This window comes from Balaenoptera physalus (genome assembly GCF_965194825.1).
Source record: "Balaenoptera physalus genome assembly, chromosome: 13".
NCBI lineage: Eukaryota > Metazoa > Chordata > Mammalia > Artiodactyla > Balaenopteridae > Balaenoptera > Balaenoptera physalus.
This window is the reverse complement of record NC_138892.1, coordinates 63,073,943-63,087,455: the sequence shown is the minus strand read 5'-3', so window position 1 is coordinate 63,087,455 and position 13,513 is coordinate 63,073,943. Positions and strand designations below refer to the sequence as shown.

The 13,513-nt window shown below is 39.7% G+C and overlaps 1 protein-coding gene across 9 annotated transcripts in view; it reads left to right on the top strand.

The window, feature by feature from the left end:
* The window catches only part of SCN8A (sodium voltage-gated channel alpha subunit 8), a 121,900-nt gene that overhangs the window by 18,475 nt on the left and 89,912 nt on the right, over positions 1-13,513 (top strand). For 6 of the 9 annotated variants that reach the window (XM_082421281.1, XM_082421279.1, XM_082421280.1 and 3 more), the window contains exons 1-2: positions 10,434-12,390; positions 13,067-13,195. In XM_082421281.1, the coding sequence (XP_082277407.1) occupies positions 12,311-12,390; positions 13,067-13,195 (209 nt within the window). In that variant the 5' untranslated portion in view covers positions 10,434-12,310. Of the gene's footprint in view, positions 1-10,255; positions 10,398-10,433; positions 12,391-13,066; positions 13,196-13,513 lie in introns of those variants that run through there. The other 3 variants (XM_082421284.1, XM_082421282.1, XM_082421283.1) reach the window with 1 other exon arrangement.

Below are 13,513 nucleotides of genomic sequence, written 5' to 3'. Positions count from 1 at the left end.
CTGATATTTTCCCTTGGGCCATAAACCACAATTCAATTTCAGTTTCCCTTTTAACTCATTTACTTCACAAAGATCTAATTTAAGACAGATTAGGTAAAATATTACTGGACTTCATGGGTGCCAAGTGACTGTTGCTTAAGAAATATTCTCGTAAGAATCCAAAGCTTGCTGTCCTTCCCATTCCTCCTGAGCTTTAAAGGATCTGGTGTTGGAGCACGGTATTGAATAAGGGACAAATCTCCTTTTCTGGATTCTTACCAGCAGTTTAACAATGATTACTGAGATTTAAATCAGCCATGTGTATGACTTTAAAATGCTTTTGTTTATATTTTTTTAAAAGTCAGCCCATCACCAGTCATCCCTATCCATTCTCTCTCCCATAGTCACTGTTCTGCTAAGAACAGGGGGTATAAGTAGGGGATATAGGGCAAGGAGAAAGCAGCCTGTGGTACAGTTCTGTCTGGTACACTTCTGCCCCATGCTGCCCCCTGCCCACATAAGTATAGTTGTCAGGATAGTATTAAGCACTGTTGACCATGGACTTGACAGAGTTTCAGTTGAAGGAGCAAAATAAATAACTCAGGAGAGTTCTACCAAGATGTAATGTGAAGGAATGAATAATAGTAGGTTTTCTCCTCAAAAGTATGGTTTGCTGCTTTGTTGCACTTAATATTGGATGCTTCTGTGTATTTTGTAAATTGTAGACTCACAGATGTCAGAGCTGGAAAGGACCTGGGCACGCCCATCAGGCAGCCCCCTCTCTCATGTTAGAGATGAGGAAAATGAGATCCAGAGAGCTGCAGGGGCTCCCCCCAGGCCATACAGCCAGGTAGAGGCAGGTGAAGAAGGACAACCTATGTGTTTTAATACCTGACAGGTGATGTGGCAGTTCTCAAATCCTGATGAGCACACATTCCTCTGCAGCTTGTTTATCAGAACCTCTGAGGTGGGACTTCTGAATCTGCTTTTTTTTTTTTTTTTTTTAAAAGCTAATCAGATCATTCTTAAGCAACCAGTCTGGTTTAGGTCAGAACTGGTGTTAGTATATAACAGGGATTAGCCAACCTTGACCCCTGGCCCAGATCAGCTCTGCCATTTGCTTTTGTACAGCCCATGAGTTAAGAAGGGTTTTCGCGGGACTTCCCTGGCGGTCCAGTGGTTAGGACTCCGTGCTTCCACTGCAGGGGGCACAGGTTCCATCCCTGGTTGGGGAACTAAGATCCCACAAGCCTCATGGTGTGGCTAAAAAAAAAAAAAAAGAAGGGTTTTCACATTTTTAAATGGTTGGGGAAAAGTCAAGAGCATAATAATATTTTGTGATATGTGAAAATTTTATGAAATTAAAATTTCCTTGTCTGTAAATAAAGTTTTATTTGAACACAGCCACTCTTATTTGTTTACGTATTGTCTGTGGTTACTTTTGCAACTACAATGGCAGGTTGTTGTGACAGGGACTGTATGGCCCATAGAACCTATAATATTTGCTATCTGACCCTTTACAAAAAAGGTTTGCTGACCCCTGATATATATTATTCTATCTCTCAGATAAGCACTGCAAGCCCCAGTGTTAAAAGGAGATTCCTAAGCTTTGAGAACTTGTGTTGGTCCAAACAGCATCTTGCTTTATGCAAAAGATGAACTTTGAAAAACTGCATATGAATTAAGCATATGTAAATCTAATTATTTTAACAATAAAGTATGTTTTATTGTAATACAACTTGCTGCTTGAAGTATGGAGGATTCACCTTCATTTCCGGAGGTTTAGTGTAAGCTAGATGTTTATTTCTCTTTGAATAGAAAAAATATCTCCTGATTTTATACTTGATAAAGATAGAGGATGTAAATATTTAGAAAGGAGTGATGATAAACTATTCTGTATGCAGTATTCAGTATCCAAATTAATTATGAAATTTCTACTTCACACATAAAATGTCCATAAGGAAGCCTTTATACCTACAAAACCATCGTTTTAAAATTCACTAAAAAGACCTAGTTTCCCTCAGGATCTTCAATCTCTTTCTTGCAAACTCAGCACTGTACTCATTCAGAATCCTAGCTACCTCCTAGTCTTTCTTCAACCAAGGCCTAACAACTTCAGTTTCCTAACGTCTTCCTTTTCCTTTTCCTCTTCTCCTTTTCCCTCACCTCAGACATACAAGCATTTGTTCAGTCACCAAGCAACAGGCATTTATCGAGCATCTGCTCCATGCCAGGTGCTGTGCAGGCCCTGATTCTGAGATAGGAAACACCCTCAGTGGTTCCTCTAGACCTATCTTTCCATCATGACCAAACTAAAAGATGAGAAATTGGGAAGGTGCAGAGTTTGTTAACTTTTAAAAACCCTGTTGCCTATCTTCTTCTAAGGCAGGTGGGTGATTTTGTAAAGGCCCAGCCTGGTGGTTTTAGATCCTGGGACACGGGCCAGTGCTTCTTTCGTTGTCTCTGAGGCTTTTATGCAGTGTACCCCAGGGGCTCAAATTTCTCATTCACTGGAGACTCCATCCCCCACACCAGGTTCATTCTCTGCCATATTCCCATTGAACTGCCTCTCAATCTGGCACAATAGAAGCTGTAAAGAGGCTCTAAACTTGGAATAATATGTTGCTCCTTGCTGCCTGACCTTTGATAGGTGGTGTCCCTCTCCTGAGCTTTTGTGAAATGCATAGAGGATAATAATCCCTCCTTCACACATACTTCATGGGAATATTATGAGGTTGAATGAGGAGGTTATTTAAAAGGCTTGGCATTTTCAGAGAGGGGGTTGCTATAGAAACACAGAGGAGTACAAGGACTTCAGAGAGGGGGTTTTGGGAAAGTGCGGGGCTCATTGTTTCTTTGGGAAGCCAAAATATGGAAGAGCCGTAGCTCAGCCCTTGACCTCTTTCAGCCTAACCCCAAGTCTACTACTTCCTCTTGCTTTTAGGATTAGTCTTTCCCTGCAGCGTACCCCACTGGAACCAGTCCCTTCTAGTACAGGAAGAATATTATTGCAGTGCATTCTCACACTGGGGATGGTGCATTGAGCATTTCCAGAATGTATATGGCTCAGTACCAGCACTGCTTTTCTACTGTGGAGAGACTGGTGTGACTCTGCCAGATTAGGAAAGGAAAGAGCAGAAGATGAGAGGACAGGAACTTTGAAAAATCTGCCAGCAACCGTTTATTGGGAGTGCTTGGGTTGAGCGTTATATTAGAGCTGTGGGAGGAAGTGTGAGTGAGGTTGGTTCCTGCTCTCCAAGAGCTTGAAACCTAGTTCTAGGAGTAGGTGGGGAGGGTACAAAAAGCTCTGGGAGAATAATGAAAGACACAAACTCTGAGTGTAGAAAAGGGGGAGCTCAGAGTAACTGGAAATATACCACAAAAAAGTGGGACCTCAGTACCAAATTCAAAATATCACTGACCTCTGTGGGAAGGAGAGTGTGTATTTGGAAAGGAGTGCAGAAGGGAGCAGTATTGGTAAGGCATTATTTCCTAGGCTAACTGATGGGTGCATAAATGTTTGTGGTATCATTCTTTAGACCTTTTTATATGTCTTACACCTCTTACATGGTTCATTTTTGTGTGTGTTTTTGTGGTGTTTTGTTTTCATAGAGATACAGTTCACAAGCCAGAAAATCCACCATTTTAAAGTGTACAATTCATTGGCTTTTTGTTGACAAGGTTTGCAGGCATTACCACTATCTAGTTTCAGAACATCTTCATCACCCTAAAGAGACCCATTTGCAGCGAGTTCCTAATCCCCTCTCCATCCAGCCCTAGGCAGCCACTAACCAACTTTCCATCAAGATTTGCCTATTCTGGACATTTCATGTAAACGAAATCGTACAATATGTGGCCTCTTGTGTCTGCACTCTTTTCAAGATTTTGCAAGGCCATGTTGTAGCATGTATAAACACTTAACTTCTCTTTCTTTTTTTCTTGGCCCAGATGTCCTTATTTTCCAAAAAGCTCCTTAAATCTTTCTGAAGTTCAGAATGGGTTGGGAACCACTTTTAGCTATTACTATTCTTTTTTTTTTTTTTTTTTTTAATTTTATTTATTTATTTATTTATTTTTGGCTGTGTTGGGTCTTCGTTTCTGTGCGAGGGCTTTCTCCAGTTGCGGCAAGCAGGGCCCACTCTTAATCACGGTGCGCGGGTCTCTCGCTATCGTGGCCTCTCTTGTTGCAGAGCACAGGCTCCAGACGCGCAGGCTCAGTAGTTGTGGCTCACGGGCCTAGTTGCTCCGTGGCATGTGGGATCTTCCCAGACCAGGGCTCAAACCCGTGTCCCCTGCATTAGCAGGCAGATTCTCAACCACTGCGCCACCAGGGAAGCCCTATTACTATTCTTAATTCTGTTATTTGGCTTGGAATAAAACTGATTTTAAAAAGTGTATCAATAACACCTTACTGGGCACTTTTCAGGTAATCATGTACGGTTGACCCTTGAACGATGCAGGGGTTAAGGCCATGGACCCTCAGCATAATCGAAAATCCACGTATAGTTTATAGCCAGCCCTCCAAACATGCAGTGTCCCCCACACCTGCGGTCCCTTAGTGTCTGCGGTTCCTCTGTACCTGTGCTTCTGCAGCCGACTGTGGATCGGGTAGTACTGTAGGATTTACTATTGAAAAAAATCCACGTACAGGTGGACCTGAGCAGTTCAAACCCATGTTGTTCAAGGCTCAATATATTTTTATTGTGGTAAACTATACATAACACAAAATTTACCATTTTAACCATTTTTAAGTGCACAATTCAGTGGTATTAAATACATCCACCATGTTGTACAACCATCACCACTATCCGTTTCCACAAATTTTTTTATCATCCCAAACAGAAACTTTGCCCATTAAACAATAACTCTCCATCCCTCCTGCCTGAGGCCCCTCATAAACTCTATTCTACTTTCTGTCTCTATGAATTTGCTAATTCTAGATACCTCAGATAAGTGGAATCACATAACATTCGTCCTTTTGTGTCTGGCTTATTTCACTTAGCATAATGTCTTCCAGGTTCATCCATGTTGTAGCATATGTCAGAATTTCAATCCTTTTAAGACTGGAGAGTATCCTGTTATATGGATATGTGCCATATTTTGTTTACCTGTTTGTCAGTTGATGGGTTATTTCCACTTTTGCAGTATTTTGAATAATGCTTTTATGAACATCCATGTATACATTTTTGTGTGAACCTGTTTTTAGTTCTCCTGGATATATAGCTAGGAGTGGAATTGCTGGGTCATGTGGTAACTCATTGTTTAACTTTTGAGGAACTGCCAACTGTTTTCCAAAGTGGATTAACAATTTTACATTCCTGCCAGTAATAGAGTTCCAATTTCTTTATATTCTTGCCAGCATTTGTTATTTTGCTTGTTCTTTTTTTTAATTATTACCATCCTAGTGGATGTAAAGAGGTATCTCATTGTGGTTTTATTTGCATTTCCCTAATGACTAATAATGTTGAATATCTTTTCATGTGCTTATTGGCTGTTTGTATATCTGCTTTGTAGAAATGTCTATTCAAATCCTTACCCATTTTTAACTTGGATTATTTGTCTTTTTACTGTTGAGTCGTAGCTGTTTTTTTTTTTTTTTTAATATATTCTGGCTGCTAAACCCTTATTAGATACATGATTTGCAAATATTTTCACCCATCCTTTGGGTTGTCTTTTCACTTTCTTAATAGTGTCATTTGCTGCACAAAAGTTTTGAATTTTGATGAAGTCCAGTTTATCTATTTTTTCCTTGGTTGCTTGTGCTTTAGGTGTCACATCTATGACACCATTGCCTAATCCAAAGGTATAAAGATTTACACCTATGTTTTCTTCAATGAGTTTTATAGTTTTAGCCTTTACATTTAGGTCTTTGATCCATTTTGAGTTAATTTTCATATCGGGTGTGAGATAGAGGTTCAGATTCATTCTTTTGCACGTGGTTATCAAGTTGTCCCAGCACCATTTATTGAAGACTGCTCTTTCCCCTTTAAAGTGTCTTGGCACCCTTGTCGAAAATCAATTGACTATAGATGTATGGGTTTATTTCTGGACTCTCAATTCTATCCTACTGATGTGTTTGGCTATCCTTATGTTAGTACCACAGTTTTGATTATTATAGCTTTGTGGTAAGCTTTGAAATGGAGAAGTGTGAGTCTTCAACTTTGTCCTTATTTTTCAAGATTGTTTTGGCTATTTTGGTTCCCTTAAATTTCTATACAGATTTTAGGATCAGCTTGTTAATTTCTGCCCAAAAAGGCAGTTGAAATTTTGATAGAGATTGCATTGAACCATAACAATATTAAGTCTTGCAATCCATGAGTGCAAGATGTCCTTCCATTTATTTATGTTTTTTTCAATTTCTTTTAATGATGTTTTATAGTTTTCAGTGTATAAGTCTTATACTTCTTTTGTTAAATTTATTCCTAGGTGTTTTATTCTTTTGGATGCTCTTGTAAATGGAGTTGTTTTCTTTCTTTTTTTTTTCTTTTTATAATTTTTAAAACATTTATTTATTTAATTTATTTTTGACCGTGTTGGGTCTTCGTTGCTGAGCGCGGGCTTTCTCTAGTTGCGGCGAGTGGGGGCTACTCTTCGTGGCGGTATACGGGCTTCTCATTGCAGTAGCTTCTCCTGTTGCAGAGCACGGGCTCCAGGCGAGCAAGCTTCAGTAGTTGTGGTGTGCGGGCTCAGTAGTTGTGGTTCACAGGCTCAGTAGTTGTGGCTCGCGGGCTCTAGAGTGCAGGCTCAGTAGTTGTGACACACAGGCTTAGTTGCTTTGCAGCATGTGGGATCTTCCTGGACCAGGGCTCGAACCCGTGTCCCCTGCGCTGGCAGGCGGATTCTTAACCACTGAGCCACCAGGGAAGCCCCATAGCGTTGTTTTCTGAATTTCATTTTCAGATTGTTTATTGCTAGTATATGGAAATACAACTGATTTTTATATGTTGGTCTTGTGTCTTGGAACCTTGCTGAACTTGTTTATGAGCTCTAATAGTTTTGTGTGTATGTATTCCTTAGGATTTTCCACGTACGAGATCATTTCATCTGCAAATAGAAATAGTTTTACTTGCTTAATTGGCTTGTCTAGAACATCCAGTACAGTGTTGAATGGAAGTGGTGAGAGTGGAATCCTTGTGCCTCGTTTTAGGGAGAAAGCTTTTAGTCTTTTAACATTAAAAATGATGTTAGCTGTGGATTTTTCATAGATGCCCTTTATCAGGTTAAGGAAGTTCCCTTCTATTTCTAGTTTGTTGAATGTTTTTATTATGAAAGAGTATTGGATTTTGTCAAATGTTTTTTCTGCATCTATTGAGATGATCATGCAGTAATTATGCTTTATTTTATTAATATGTTGTATTACATTGATTGATTTTCATATGTTAAATCATCTTTGCATTTCTGGGATAAATCTCACTTGGTCGTGGTGTATAATCCTTATTTTATATGCTACCAGATACTGTTGGCTGGTATTTTGTTGAGGCTTTTTGTATCTATATTCATAAGGGATATTAGTCTATAGTTTTCTTTTCTTGTAATGTCTTTGTATGGTTTTGTATCAAGGCAATACTGACCTTGCAGAATGAGTTGGGAAGTGTGCCCTTTTCTTCTATTCTTTGGAAGAATTTGTGAAGGATTGGTGTTAATTCCTCTTTAAACATTTGGTAGCATTCATTAGAGAAGCCATCTAGTCCTGGGCTTTTCTTTGTGAGGGTTCTTTTTTTTTTAACTTTTGGGTTTATTTATTTATTTATTTATTTATGGCTGTGTTGGGTCTTCGTTTCTGTGCGAGGGCTTTCTCTAGTTGCGACAAGTGGGGGCCACTCTTCATCGCGGTGCGCAGGCCTCTCATTATCGCGGCCTCTCTTGTTGTGGAGCACAGGCTCCAGACACACAGGCTCAGTAATTGTGGCTCACGGGCCCAGTTGCTCCGTGGCATGTGGGATGATCTTCCCAGACCAGGGCTCGAACCCATGTCCCCTGCATTGGCAGGCAGATTCTCAACCACTGCGCCACCAGGGAAGCCCCTGGGTTCATTTTTTTAATGCAAGGTGCAAAAGAGTGTTTATGGTAGAATCCCATTTGAGAGAGAGAGAGAAGGAGAGTCTTTTTAAGGCTATATTTATGTTATATTAACACAGAAAAGTTTTGAAAAGATATACAAGCGGCAAAGTTTATCGTTGGGTAATGAGATGGAACTTGTCTTCTCTTCCTTTTTTTATGATTATGAATATGTATTGCTTTAAATTAAAAAACAAAACAAAAACAAAAACCTATTTAAAATGGCTAGCATTTGACCATTTGCTTTTTTCACCTGCATGGTGAGACGCTAGGGCTGTGTACTTGCCACTGACCTTGTGTCCTTAGGAACTCAGTCTAGTAGGCCCCTACGTCTCTCTCCAGCTTCGCAGTCTGCTGCTTCCCCTCTCTATTTTATCCTCCATCAACACTGAATTACTTATCAATTCCCTGAAAACACCCACAGTTCTGTGTTACTGTGCCTTTGTAATCCTATGCTGGTCCCTTTCCTTGCCAACCCTTCCTCCTTTATCTGCCCAATTAATCTCTCTTAATCTCCGCTTATCCTTTTTTTTTTTTTTTTATAAATTTATTTATTTTTGGCTGTGTTGGGTCTTCGTTTCTGTGCGAGGGCTTTCTTCTAGTTGTGGCGAGCGGGGCCACTCTTCATCGCGGTGCGCGGGCCTCTCATTATCGCGGCCTCTCCCGTTGCGGAGCACAGGCTCCAGACGCACAGGCTCAGTAATTGTGACTCACGGGCCTAGCCGCTCCGCGGCATGTGGGATCTTCCCAGACCAGGGCTCGAACCTGTGTCCCCTGCATTGGCAGGCAGATTCTTAACCACTGCGCCACCAGGGAAGCCCTCCGCTTATCCTTTAAAACCCCTTCCAAATGTTTAGTTACCTGCCTTTGTGAACACCTCCCAGCCCACTCTCTTCCCTTGCATTTCCCACCCAAGGGGGGAAAAATCTCTCTCTCCTGCTGCCTCATACATTACACATATTTTTGTTACTGAACTTTGTATTTACCCTGCATCATAATTATTAGTTCACATATATGTCTTCCCTAAGAGTGCAATTTTATTCAATCTTGTATCCAAGGAGCTTAGCACAATGCTTGGCACAAAACATGCTCAAAAAGATTTTAATTGAATTGAATTCATGCGACAGGAAAAGGCATTCTGGGTAGGATGAGCAATGAGAGCCAAGACCAAAGTTTAAATTACTATAACCTGTACTAGTTTGGCAAGACAGGAGGATTCATGCCAGGAATGTAGTTGAATGATTTTGGCAAGGCTGATAATGGAGGCTTTTAAAAGCCAGACAGAGTAGACTGGGTAGGTAAATACTGGTGGAATGAAGAACCCTCCTCACCTCCTTCGAGTTTTTGCTCAAATCTCTCTTCTCGGTAGGCTTACCCTGACCACCTGAGAGGGATAGACTCGGAGTTTGGGGTTGATAGATGCAAACTACTACATTTAGAATGGATAAACAATAGGGTCCTATCGTGTAGCACAGGGAACTATATCCAATCACGTGGGATAAACCATAATGGAAAAGACTATTTAAAAAAAAAAGAATGTGTATATGTGTATAACTGAGTCACTTTGCTGTACAGCACAACATTGTAAATCTACTATACTTCAAAAAAAAAAACCCAAACCTGTCATCTCTCCATTCACCCCATCCCCTGACCCCTGCACTCTAGAGCTGCCTTTCCCTGATCGTCTTCCTTTTTCCATAGCACTTATCACATTCGGTGTAATTTACTTACTCATTATGTTTTTTATTTATTATCTGTCTCCCCCCTTAGAATATAAGCTCCTCACACTAGGGTGGCCTTGTTTACTGATACTTCCCAAGCACCTAGATTGGTGCCTGGCATATAGTAGGCACTGAGTAAATATTTGTTGAGTGAATGAATCCTAAATTAATAAACTTAAGTATCTTGTCCAGAGCTGGCATAAAATAGTTTACGTATAATTCAAATGTCTTGTTTCTGAAAGGAAAGTTTATTCTGTAAAACTGCTAAGATAGTGTCATCTATTTGTAATGTAATCTGGGTCAGGGCGGGGGGGAGGGAGGTGAGGGAAAGAGGTTTCTCTTGTCTTAATATTGCCTGAAAGTTTCTTGCCCTAGACACCAAACTGGGAAGTAAAACTTACAAGTACATTTGAGTTTATTTCTTGCCTAGAAAAATGTTGTTTCATGTGATGATTAATTCCCATGCTTTAATAATTTCTCTCTCTCTTTTTCCACAGACCTTTGTAGTATTAAACAGAGGGAAAACTCTCTTCAGATTTAGTGCCACGCCTGCCTTGTACATTTTAAGTCCTTTTAACCTGATAAGAAGAATAGCTATTAAAATTTTGATACATTCATATCCTTTTCTGCAAATGTGGAGTGAGTGCAGCAGTTGCATGGTCGCTGGTGTGTGTTTCTGAATGTGGACAACTTAATTGTATAGTAAGTATTTTACCAATAGTGTAGGTGACTGTCCCACCAGTTAGAAGTTCGAAGAGTGACTTCTGCTGAATCCTGAGCTGAGCTTCAGCAAATCCTTTTTTCTTAGGATGATGTCATGGGAGTCTGGAATTCTGTGGATATCATTAAGAGCGACAAATTAAGATGGTAACCTTTTACTGAAGTCTTACTTTTTAAAGCACTCAGACTTCAAGAGTTAGATTATTCAGCTTTTTATATATTAAAGTCCATATTAGAATTTTTGAAAAGCTACTTCTTGAGTTACAGATAATTGAATGAGTGTTTTAAAGATCTGCCTTGAATATTTTTGATTTCTTGAACAGTGAGCTTAGAAAGTATCTAAGATAGTTTCTCAGATTAAATGGCCTCCTTGGTACAGAGGTTTAGATCTAGATTGCAGGATTGTTATGAATCTGTTTTGGTATTCTTGCTCCCCTTAAACAGAAAATGCCAATTCATTCATGTGGCTTGACTTTTATGTCTTATTAATATAGGAGAGTATATGACAGATGAAAAATTATGTGATGGGGTTAGCAACTTTGCATAGTGACTTTAAACTTTCATGGTTGGTCTTCAATTTGACAGTACTTAGTCCCATGCTTCAGAGTTTTTGCACCCTCCAGGTAGGATGAGGAAACCAGCAGTTGCTACTTTGTAAATAGGTTTGCTAAGCTTTTGCACATTTTATTAACAGTAAGAACTTAGCAACCCGGTCTGGAATCTTTGATTTACAAGCAACATAGATCTGAAATCTAAAGGTTTATAAGTAAATAAATAATTCACAATGGACTTCTTCCCTTTTTGTTGGATCAGAAGATGGTGTTTTTTCTCTTCTAGCCAGAACATGTTATTATTCCCTGAAGAAAAATACAGCTGTAGTGAAGAAAAAAATCCAGCTGTAAGAAGTAGTTTTTCTTTTTAAAACTCCGCTAATAGAATGAAGATAGTGAATGCCATTAGCAAGAGAGAGTGGATTAGCAACAAATGAGATATGGCTTCTGTGCTTATTAAAGTGACAGTTTGAGTTTGAGTAACTCATATTGACCTGAAGCAGTTTAATTTTTCTCAGTAGACAAGAACAGGAAGGGCTGAGAAAGATCCTGGATGGAATTAAAATGGCAACAAAATGATTTGCTACCCATAAACGTTCCCAGGCACTTTCAGAATGATCAGATGAATTTGCCTCATTACCTAATTCTTAGGAGTACGGTGGTGCAGATGTCCTTAAAATCCTTACCCCATGTACCATAACTGGTTTCCCAGATTGGACAAATTCAGCATACATTGACTGTTGCCTTGCCCCACAAGAACAATCAGACCTTTGGAAGACTATTAAAAAAAAAAAATCATTAATGACATGCACATTTCCAAATAATGGGTAATGCAAGATAATTAACAATAAATGACTACTGAATAATATAGATTAGATTTAATTTATTTTCTCATCTGATGACTCTGGCATCTGGTAGACTACAAGATTTCTGGTTATTAGGCAAAGAGGTATTTAGAGGCATAAGTGGTAAGAGGGAGAAATGTTTATCCAAAAGGAGTAGAGCAGTGACAGTGCTTTTGAAAGAAAGAGAGTGGCCATCCTGCTGTGTCCACTCACCTTCTCTGTCCAGGTGTGGGTACACATGGTGGCACTCTGTGTTCATGGTGATGACCACAGTTTTCATTGTCACCTCGCCTTTTCCTCCTCTCTGTGCTTTGTCTCCTGTCAGGTTACTGATTTAATTCCTGTGATACCCAATGCGATATGTGTTTGCTTCTTGAGGATAAAAACTGGCCAGATTTTGTATATTCTCCCTTGACTTTTTTCTACAGTATTTAGCATGATCATTATGTGCACTATTTTGACCAACTGTGTATTCATGACTTTTAGTAACCCTCCTGACTGGTCGAAGAATGTGGAGTAAGTAGCTCATTTATTTATTTTTCTGCCAGCTTGTTTTAAATATTTTTAGTCACTGAATCTTGCACTGCACAGCTTATGCATCAAGGAAGAAAATTATTGCCCATTTTTCATGTCACAAGGATGTGTGAGGATACATGTGGAATTTAAGAAATATCCTTAGAAGTCAACTCTAGAAAGAGAAAGTATGCCCTGGAAGTTACTACTCATCACCTCTGGCCTTTCCTATGTTAGCCAATGCTTTGACTTGCTGCCCCATCACCATCTTGTACCCTCAGTTCCTGATGATACTGCCTTCTTCTCCAACATTAGCTTTCCCTTTCTTTTTGACTTGTCTCAAGTTAAAATTAGCTGTGGGGCCTCCATGCCTGGTTCAATTGATCATGTGCTAGATGGCAATACAGAGTTTTTTCTTTGCAATACCCGTCAGGGCCCAGTGCAACATTCCAGAGTTCTTGGTTTGTGCATTTCAGTAATTTTCATTTGAAGCATCCCTTTCTCTTCCTCACTTCCTTTCTGCTGCATTGGCTGTGTTCTTTCTGTTTTGTCTCTGTTAGTTGAAGCCACCCGTCGGCAAGTGTTATCTTAAAAGATTCATTTAAAAAAAAAAAAAAAAGATTCATTTAAAGTTTCTGTCTGTTCAGAAATTACCTCAAGATATCCATTTCTTTGACAGGTACACGTTCACAGGGATTTATACATTTGAATCACTAGTGAAAATCATTGCAAGAGGTTTCTGCATAGATGGCTTTACCTTTTTACGGGATCCGTGGAACTGGTTAGATTTCAGTGTCATCATGATGGCGTAAGTTCTCTGCTTACTTTTTTGGTGTTCTGGGTGTGATTATGTGTGTGTGGTTGTACTCTTGGGTGTGTTTGTATGACAGTTTGTAAGTGTGAGTTTGTGGGCTTAGTTGTATGAGGAATTAATAGATAACCATGTAAGGTGGTATGGACTTATGCCTATGATTCTTGCTTATGAGGGCCTCTTGTGGTTCAGGAAGTGACAGCATGTATATATGGGAGATGGTGAGCAGAGGCTTTACAGCTGGGAGAGAAAGTAGGAAGTGATTTCCCATTGACACTCCCTCATATTTTATTTTCCCCTACAACATTGACCAGG